This window comes from Eufriesea mexicana, unplaced genomic scaffold (assembly GCF_001483705.2).
Source record: "Eufriesea mexicana isolate 0111107269 unplaced genomic scaffold, ASM148370v2 scaffold994, whole genome shotgun sequence".
NCBI classification, from domain to species: domain Eukaryota; kingdom Metazoa; phylum Arthropoda; class Insecta; order Hymenoptera; family Apidae; genus Eufriesea; species Eufriesea mexicana.
The window spans coordinates 550,087-560,145 of record NW_016909129.1 but is presented as its reverse complement, the minus strand read 5'-3'; the positions used below and the strand labels follow the sequence as shown (position 1 = coordinate 560,145).

General features: G+C 30.0%; 4 protein-coding genes across 7 annotated transcripts in view; 3 read left to right on the top strand and 1 right to left on the bottom strand.

The window, feature by feature from the left end:
- LOC108547306 (uncharacterized) overlaps positions 1-1,475 on the top strand; it is a 7,237-nt gene extending 5,762 nt beyond the window's left edge. For all 3 annotated transcript variants that reach the window (XM_017899760.1, XM_017899761.1, XM_017899759.1), the window contains 2 exons: positions 358-769; positions 939-1,475. In XM_017899760.1, the coding sequence (XP_017755249.1) occupies positions 363-769; positions 939-1,425 (894 nt within the window). In that variant the 5' untranslated portion in view covers positions 358-362 and the 3' untranslated portion in view covers positions 1,426-1,475. The remainder of the gene's footprint in view (positions 1-357; positions 770-938) is intronic.
- Positions 1,476-1,946: 471 nt separating this feature from the next.
- Positions 1,947-3,148, bottom strand: mRpL40 (mitochondrial ribosomal protein L40). The gene is made up of 5 exons (XM_017899809.1): positions 2,899-3,148; positions 2,742-2,825; positions 2,505-2,672; positions 2,218-2,419; positions 1,947-2,097 (listed from the first exon to the last, which is right to left on the bottom strand). Exons 1-5 carry the CDS (start codon positions 2,934-2,936, stop codon positions 1,978-1,980), a joined length of 612 nt encoding a protein of 203 aa, XP_017755298.1. The 5' UTR covers positions 2,937-3,148; the 3' UTR covers positions 1,947-1,977.
- Positions 3,149-3,332: 184 nt separating this feature from the next.
- Ctu2 (Cytosolic thiouridylase subunit 2) lies at positions 3,333-5,074 on the top strand. The gene is made up of 3 exons (XM_017899808.1): positions 3,333-3,473; positions 3,558-3,868; positions 3,978-5,074. The coding sequence occupies exons 1-3, from the start codon at positions 3,397-3,399 to the stop codon at positions 5,072-5,074; spliced, it is 1,485 nt and encodes a 494-aa protein (XP_017755297.1). The 5' UTR covers positions 3,333-3,396.
- Positions 5,075-5,333: 259 nt separating this feature from the next.
- ND-15 (NADH dehydrogenase (ubiquinone) 15 kDa subunit) lies at positions 5,334-6,095 on the top strand. Of its 2 annotated transcripts, none has more exons than XM_017899815.1 (2): positions 5,334-5,399; positions 5,707-6,095. In XM_017899815.1, the coding sequence occupies exon 2, from the start codon at positions 5,711-5,713 to the stop codon at positions 6,029-6,031; it is 321 nt and encodes a 106-aa protein (XP_017755304.1). In that variant the 5' UTR covers positions 5,334-5,399; positions 5,707-5,710; the 3' UTR covers positions 6,032-6,095. The 2 variants fall into 2 exon arrangements, with proteins under 2 accessions (XP_017755304.1, XP_017755305.1); XM_017899816.1 differs by lacking the exon at positions 5,334-5,399 and adding an exon at positions 5,406-5,527.
- The last annotated feature ends 3,964 nt before the right edge of the window (positions 6,096-10,059 follow it).

Sequence of the window (10,059 nt, the reverse complement as noted above, 5' to 3'; positions counted from 1 at the left end):
TTTCCCTATTTGCGCGGATTCCCTTGATGAACATCTATTAATATGTAAATTTCCTTACGTTAAACGTTACGAAAAGCAAAGGTCATTCATTGACATGTTATTTGCACAAATTTTGTTTCACTAATAAATCATTTCAATTGATCAATCTAATATTGACAAATATTGATGATGCATTTATTAACATAGGACATTATTATCAAAGTATCATATTAAACAATCAAAATTAAACGTTACCTTATTTAGTTGGAATTTCAAAACAATAAGAGGGAGGGATATTATTAATTATTATGTAATAACAAATTAATTAACTAAAGTCTTCTATTTTCAATTAACACGATTATATTCTTTTATGTAAAGGTACCATGAAGATGATCTGGCAACATTTATATGCACTTCTGATACAATTGTATAATCCGATCGATAGTGCAGAGAACCATTTTCTTAAAATGAAGAACATTTCTATGATATCGAACCAAATTATATTTCTAATGCTGGCTGATCGCATCTTTATATCAGAACCAAAAATTACATGTCTCTACACATTAATGTTTTACAATGTAGTTACTTATTGTATTTTCTACATTAAAGAATTAATTGAAAAGGAAGATTGGTCACCTTATGTGACTCTCACAGAACGATCCAAAATCAAACATTTAGCTATGTCTGCTACCAAGATAGTTTTTGAGTGGACTAAAGCCGTCACGTTTATTGTAACATTAACATTCATGCTTCTTGTTTTTGGCTTGGAGCAGGATCTTGAGCATTACAAGTGAGTAATGATTAATAAATAATTGAAAAAGAAAAACGTAGAAAGGAAAAAGAAATAACCAAACATGTTAATTCCATGAATAACGATACACCTCCCACCCCCACCCCCAACCCCCTCACGCACTCATTCGGTATATATATTTTTTTTTTAATTTATCTTACTATTGTAGACCATCAATAAATTACACGATAATAACATGGATTTATTATTTGGCAACGGAAAAAGTCTTCGTTGAGATGTTCCCGTCGATTTTAAAGTTTCTTCGTTTGGAGATACTTGAAAGCCTCGAAGAATTATGCGCTCCAGTAATATTAATATTATTTACCATTAGCGCTTCGACTTTGCTTGTTTTAATACTTCTGCCAACAGTATCTTTGAGATTTTTATCGATCGCTATTTATACGAACATTTACTTAAGATTAAAAGATCTATTACGAATATATGGTCCTGCATTAAAACTTGAATATGAAATACTGAAACGTTATAGAAGAGCAACGTTGGAAGAAATTAAACAATTTGACGATGTTTGCGCTGTTTGTCTTTGCGACATGACAAGGGCGAGAATAACACCTTGTTACCATCTTTTTCATGCTGGCTGTTTACGTCAATGTCTCAAAACCAATGATACTTGCCCTATATGCAAAAGAGAATTGTAATTTGAATCGGTATCGGCACAGTGAAAAAGTAACATGTTACGATTATAACTCCACTGGTTAAATTTTATCATCATTCTACTATGTTTAAATCAAATATTTTCATATTTCCCAATTAATTATCTCGTTATTGAATAACTTAAGCAAGCATTAAATATTTATATTTCATGTTATTAAAAAGAGTCAATTCAATATAGAATACGAAAGTAATCCAAAAATAAATGATCAAAACTAAAAATATTTGTATGTTGCAAAATGTTTCAAATTAGAAAAAATTAAATGAATAAGGAATAAAATTACCATTTATATTAATTTATGAACACTGATATAATAGTTAATTTTTTCTTATAATTTATTCTCTATTTGAGTTACAAATTAAAATTTGTATTAAATATACATTTTATTTGTGAATTGATAAGATGGCAATAATCAAAATGACGAAAATTAATAATGATTTTACTTATATAATAGTTTCAAGGAAGCTTAGTTTCCTTGAATCATGTAATCCTTTATTTAATGTTCCTTCTTATCATGATTCACCATTATTTCCTATAACTATTCTCCTATGTATTTAACAGTGGTTTCTATATATTCGCCATCAGGACTATCATAATTTTGTATTGATGGAGTATCTACTGGTCCAGTTACACTATATGGTATATATAAGTGATCAAACTGAAACAGAATATATTTTAAAATCCACACGTGTATATTATTTTATTGATAAATTTGACTTATTAAATGCTATATTTCGAATACAAGAAGTTAATTTTCTAATATAATACACATATTTACTTCAACTGCTTCCTTATAAAGTTGCTTTGAAACAGCTTTTAATTCTTTTAATGCTATTTCTTGTGAGGTAATAATAGATTTTATAACACGTAAATCTTTCAACCATTGATCTTGTTTGTACAGAGACCACTCTCTTTGTAACAATCTTCTCCTTTCTACTTCCTCATCTGAAAGTGATGTCGTCAAGTGGCCGATTCTTTCACTACCAAACATTTGTTTCATTATAGATATATTAAGAATAAAATTCAATCTCTGTATTCATATTTTATCATTATACATCTACATACTCATTCTTCAATAATTCAGGCAATACATCTATTTCATAAATTGGTTTCATATGATCTGTAAATTTTTGTAAAGAACGAATTCTTTTTTCTATCCTTTTCTTCTTTCTCTCATCTCTAGCTCTAATAATTGCAGGATCCAGCTTCTTCTTTTTTTTCATTGGTTCTGCTCTAGAACAAATGTAATGTTATAATAAATGTGTTCTGAGAAGAAACAAAATCTGAAACTATTATACTTACAAAAGCACCTGAGTTGCTCTGAAGCATAATGGATTTGTGAAAATGGAGAAATTACGCGAATTACTAACTAAACACGAAGACGACCTGCATCGGTAAATGATTATTAATAAAATAAATAAAAATATTGAAAAATAAACATTCATTCAATAATGGATACCTAAAAGTAGCATTTGCCAGGTTTAATATACCAATCATTTTTGTACACTGCAATTGTTTCAATGTTTATGTATTTGTTTCGCTATATTTGCCTTTCATTAACTGTATATGCATATAACCTCTTAAGTACTTTCGATTTTGATACAAACTAAAATAAGATATAGAATCTTTATAAGAACATAATTCTACACAATTGAGAAAAAAAATGACACCTTTGGACAAGTAACAGTAGTAAATACCAATTAATAATCGGTATTAGTAACAACAATGGCAACTCTATTCAAATAGACCAACGGGATAATTATTAGACACAATTATATAAAAGAAATTGACAAACTTCTGCATATTCTACTTATTAATACAATATTTATGAATTTTTGTCACTTATAATTATAATTCTAAAAAATTGTATTATTTGAAGTAAACTACAAATCTTCAAAGAAACTAAGAAGTTTATTCGAAAGCGTGGTTAGAATTGATTACTTATTGTACGTAGTTAATGAGAAAAAGTAAAATGTGTACATTAAACGCGTGTGAATATGACATGCTTGAAATGTCAGATGTACAGGAAAACATGTGAGTCTTTCATTATATGAACAATTTCATAATTTTATGAGAAGATATTAGTCATTTGTACAATTCTTAATTTTTTTTTCATAGATTCACTTTGCCTACTGATACCATAGACAAACATAACACCATACTTGTTTGCAAAAAATGTGGTTGTCAAGAAGCGCAAATTTCTTTGAAGAATAAAAATAAATATTGTAAAATGTGTTTCTTAACTGTATTGACACATAAGTTTAGAGCGACGCTTGGTAAATCCAAATTAATGCAGCCATCTGATTCAGTACTTGTTGCATATTCAGGAAAAGCAAATTCAACTGTGCTTCTACATCTCCTCAAAGGCAATGTAAATGAATCAGTTTCTAAAATGCTACACTTTTCATTTAAAGTTCTTTACATAGATGGTAAGAGTTATAAATTTTGTGTTCCTATTACTAGCAGTTTTGAGAAAAGAAAACATAGCAAAATTCAAAATATATCTTTCATATTTTTGTACTTTTTCTGTTTCCACAGATGGTATTGTGAAGGGACGTACATTTATAGAAAGAGAATCTATTCGAAATGCATTAGTTAAGGAAGCTAAAAGCTTACAAATAACGATGTACATTTTACCTTTATCAAAATGTATAACTGATGCTACTTGTAATAAAATGGTACAGCCAGTAAATATTCCCCTTGTGAATATGACTAATGAGGATTCAATGCTGCAAGAAAGCTTTAATAATTTAGAAAATGATACAGCAAGAGATGAATTATTACAGCAGTTAAAACGAATATTACTTGTATCTGCAGCACGTGAACTTAATTGCAATAAAATTTTCATTGCTGATACATCTGTTGATCTTGCAATAAAAGTTTTTTCGAATATATCGACTGGAAGAGGGTATCAATTACCTTTTAATGTTGCTTTCTCAGATATGAGACACACAGATGTAATATTACTTAGGCCACTCAAAGATTTCACAGGAGATGATGTAACTGGATATATAAATTGTTATAAACTATGTCCAATTCTCAATTCTCAGAAATATAATTTTTCTTTTCCATCGTCAATAAGAAATATTGCAAGAAACTTTGTTCATAAATTGGATTCTGAATTTTTTGGCACTGTATCTACAATATATCGTACAAGTGAAAAATTGGCCACAAACATGGGAGGATTGAATAAAATAAACAATGATATGAAGATTACCATTGATAGAGATGTTAGTAATACCTGTATACTTTGCGAAGTAAGTTTAGATTCGTGTTATTTGCCAGAGGAACAATTATCAGTTATAAAGGCAAAGTTATTTTCTAAATTAGTTTCTACAGTTACAGAAACTTCATTAAACATGACTATGAATTCTCTAAATATTTGTGAACTATCAAATAATGATCATATTGAAAATATAAATGACTTCAGGAGAAAAAAATGTCAATGCCAAAGTGATACTTGTGATTTCTTTATGAAACAATCAATAATTGAAAAATATCTTTGTTATAGCTGTAAACTTATATTTTTCGATTCAAAACAAGATAATATTTTGTCTAATTTCATTTTCAAATCAATTCTAAAAAGGTCACAACTTGCGTGTTTACAAAAAGAGATAGAGGATTTTTTATTGTAATTAATGAATAAAAATAATGTATAAATGTAATATGCGATGAGAAAAGTGGAAAATGCCTCAGATATTCCTGATAAAAGCATACAATTAAATAAGAACGAGTGTATAACAATGGTACAATAAAATAATACAATATATATTTCTTAACACTGTTATCTTTTTTTTTAATAATATTGCTGCTTATAAATATTAATTTTATCATAAATAAAATAAAGTGATATTCGATATGTTTAATAAGTTGATTATATCGTACAATAGGTGGCGGTGTTAGCGGAATTGTCAGTACTGCTTCGTAGCAAAACATTTGTTATACAACTAATAGCTTGAGGTAATGGCATTTAGCTTGGTTTAAAGTGCAATAATTTACATTAAAATACATTGATTTATTAAGTTATACGTCTTGCTTGTAGCATAATCTCATTTTGCAGTATAAAAAAGAATAAGACATAAAAATAGGTATACACAGGTTATATTAGTTAAAACACATTAATCATTGCATTGTAATTTAACAGGAATAAATATCACAATGTGTTATGTACTTTAATTATTCGAGGATGTTTACTAATCTTTTTTACCATTCTGTATGTAATAACGTAATAAAAGATTAATGATAACATACTACTTGTAAATTTTAGGATCATGGGAAATCAGTTGGTTCGTAATACATGGGACACACATTGTGTAATACTTCCAGCAGAAAGATTTTCGGCACCTTATAATCATTGGCAATATAATGAACGTTGTAGAGATTTTGAGTTGGAAGCAGCTGAATGCGTCTGTGCATATGGGTTTCTTATAGGACAGACAAAATGTAAAGATATACTCGATGATCTTTTGGAATGTGCGAGTGGAGAAAAACTGATGAACAGACAGGAAATACTAGTGTCAGAATTTGCACGTAAGGTCAAAGCAGGTGAAAGAACCTTTGAAGAGATTCCATTTATTTATACCTTCGATTAGAATTCATATATATGTATTTCATAAATAGTAAACAATATATTGGATAAACTCAAAATATTGTTGATATCAAATGCTATAAATATAAAAAATAGAATGGTTTATGTATGCTTTTTCATTGATTTTTCTACCTTTCATCTATATTCTATATACTTCCATGTCATTATTCTTTATAAATACATAACGCATATGTACAATTTTATTTAATTATATAATTTTAAACAAAATTTGACTATTTCCTTCATTTAATCTATTATTTATCAAATTATGTTATTAAGTTAACTAATTTGTGTTAAATAAAGTAAATAAATAAATTTGTATATTAAATTTAGTAAAAATAAGTGTATGTTTGATTGTAATGACAATTGCAATGTAATTAAATCCTGTTATTATGTACGTAAATCTTTGTATGATTGCATATTCTTTTAGAAAATGTAATAAAAAATAGCTTGACACGTTTTGAAATATACATAAGAGTAAATAAAATTAGATAATTTCAGTAAAGTTCGATATAAAAAAAATGATATGAATTAAAAGATATGATTTTTAGGATGTGAGTATAATAAGAAAGTTAAAGTAACTTTAACACGATTGTGATGCAGTTGATTTGAAAATACTGAAAAGAAAGATGCGTACGATTAAATAGTACATGCGTGTTTTGGTTACAGCGTCACTAGATGGCAGGAAAATGTTAAAGGATAGAATGAATGGTATAACGTGTGAAGGGTCTTGGCGGGCAGGCGGGCAGACGGGTATGCGAACGAACAGAGAAAGATACGTAAGCAGGACGGTAGGTTGCCGACTTGTTAGGCCGGAAGGCGGGCGCACCTGTCTGTCACCAGCGCCGACTGTCAATCTTACTGACGCTGGCGCACACGCTACGAGAACCCGCCGCATTCGTAGTGTTTATCTGTCATAGACAACAAGAAATTAGTCATAACGGGGAGTAATTCGATCAGAAAACAACGGTGTGAGCGAAAGAAACATAGGGAAACTACACAGAGATACGCCGGTGAGTTGTCGAACGACAGATCAGTTGGTTGAAGAAGAAAACGTGAGAGGGAAAGAAGTCGCGAGACACGCCGCGTGTTAACTGTTCAACGGTATGGAGATGACATATCTTTTCGTGTTGTTTGTCATTCATCATTCGTATATTCAAACTCGATGACCGGCAAAAATTGACTTAAGTCGTGTTGCGCGATCGTACAATTTTTCTATCGTGTTAGTGCACGCGTCCTCACGAATTGTTGGCCACACTTTATGCGTTCCCTTCTCTGGTTTATTCGGTTAACTTGCATGGCTATCATATTTTAAATATGACATGACTTTCAATTATACTTGAATTGTGTACTCTTTTTTCTTACCAATTTATTTTTCTCTATTTAACAGTTTATTAAGTATCAAATAATTGCTTGGAGCCCACGAGGACATTACCACACCGCGTGCATATTACGTCTACCTCAATTTTTTCACTATGGATCATCGTATTGGTGAGTATAAAGCATTTCGTTAGTTAGATAAACTCTTTACGTTTGTGAAGTAATTAATCAGTATCGAATTGATAATTTTGTTAAAAATTATCAATTCATATGGAATAAAAGTCCTTATTCGTAGTATATTGAAAATTGTATTGCAAGACGCCATCATCTACAATGCTATAACGCGTGGCTACCGAGCTAGCACGCAGTCAGCGAACCAGCTAGCTAGTTAGGCACGTGGTGGCGCGCCACAGCGCGGACTTCGTTACTTCTACGGGGCTCACCAGCCTTATCCCACGGAATCCGCTCTTCGTTATAATTACCAACTGTCATTCTGCTTTTTCCGTCGTGCCTTCCATGCTTGCCTGCTTGCTTGCCTGTCTGACTACTTGGTCGCTTTGCGTGCACGCGCACCTATAGTACGTATACTAATATGTTTACGCGCGCTTTGCTCGTATGATCACTTATTGAAGTGTCTTTATTTTTTCAATATGATTTGTATATGCTCCTATGAGAAGATTCCATATATGTATAGCAAAACGTTTCATTTGTTTAGCGCAATGTAACGAAATGAAATATATAACAGGAAAGCTTTCCTTTCAAACGAACCTTTAGATTGAATAATATTTAATTAAATAATATGGAATGTCAATTTGCTCATGTTACAGAATTAATTTGTGATTACGAATAATGTTTCACATTATATACACATACATACGTGTATACACATGTGATGCATGTACAGTACATGCGCGCCATGTGACTACATATAAAAAGTGATTTTTGTATATGATTGATTAATTTCAATTCTAATTTTATACTAGTTTATTTTTTGCCTTGTTCTAGGAAACTTTTTATAACAATTTCGATATTTTCTTATGAGTTTGTTAAGATGAAAGTCTTAACAGTTTGCAATATGTTTGCAATATGAGACGTGAAGTAGTCTAAAAGGTACATATTGTTTCATACGTTTTACTAACACATATAGTAATTTATTAATCAAAATGTGAATTAAAATGTAAATATTTGTAAAATACATTCGAAAATTTAAATGAATGCTTTTTTCGCAGAAATACGAAGCATTAAAAGGTTTAAATATAAGGTAGATATTTTCATACGATGTCTATTATTACGTAACGTATGAAATAGAAGCATGTAGGAAAAACGTACAAATTTATATTTGTTTTTTGAAATTAGATGAAATTAGATATTATATCACATTTTATAACGTTGTTATGTAATAAATTTATGGGAAGAATAGAATAAAGAAGAATAACTTTTTCTGATCACATTGTAATAATTACATGGTAAATAATGACAGATCGTAGACTGTATAGTAAAAGTAAATTTGGGAAGTTTAGTAAAAAATATAACACGTTGTTTTCACGGATATTTATAATTCTGTTAAATAAATGCAATTACATTTGTTGTGCTTGGAAGTGGAACACAAATGATGAAAATGTTTAAATGATGGAAGTTTAGGAAAATCAAGTTCGGATTAGAGTTCGAGATTAGCAAGTCGGTAAATGGGTCGCGATACACGACGTTATCTTGCTTTGGTCATTGGCCAGCGAAACTCGTTTGAGAAGACGCGAGAGTATTGTGTAACACATCTAATAATAGTAATAATAGTACTACTGGTAGTAGTATGGGTAACAGAAGTAATACCCAATCTTATGGAAAGAATTATTGTGCTTTAGTTTATTTGATGAATTCGATTCGAAATGGAAATAATTTATGTTTAGATTTAATAGATAAAAATTTTTATTTAAACAGTTTCAAAATCATAATTTTGTTTTCTTTCTTTCTTTTTTTTTTTTTCCTTTTAACCTATCGGCCTAATTGTTTTCGAAGGTGTTACAATATCGGTCACGATCGACATAATAGTAATCACTGCAGCACGTCCAATGACGGGTTATTCGTTATTTTTTACATTAAATTAAACTGTATTATATTGGATGCATACTAAATTGTACTATTTATCGTAGCATTATTTTTTATCCCTTTTGAGATGTTTGTTATAATTGTATCATCGATGAAGTGTGCAAAACATAGAATAGCGTAAAAGTGATGTGAGAAATGACGAAAAGAATGAAGCAGAAAATATTTTATGAACTAACCATAACGTTATTTCGTGTCATCCTATCTTTGCCTTGTTATGTAACTGATAGTAGTGCAGCCATTCGCGTTAATCGTGTCTTGGTTGCTCTCGATGACATCTGAAAGTTTTTGATACCTGTTTACTAGCTGACTTGTAAACTGCCCTGTCAGAATACTGCATTTCACTTGACACGTTATATGACATTGAAACATGGTGCATGGTTTTTTAAATTTTATGATATCATCGATCGATAGTACTTATGTTTTTACGTAAATAAGACACATCGTTTGAAAATCATTTTAAGATAAGTAATTAAACAATATTTACTTTTCCTTTTTCTTTTTTTTTCTTCTTTTCTTTTTCCATTTTCTTTCCAAAGGAAACGTTATAATTACAGCCTTGTGTGTACTGTTTTATATATGTGTGTGTGTGTGTGGGGGGGGGGGGGGGGG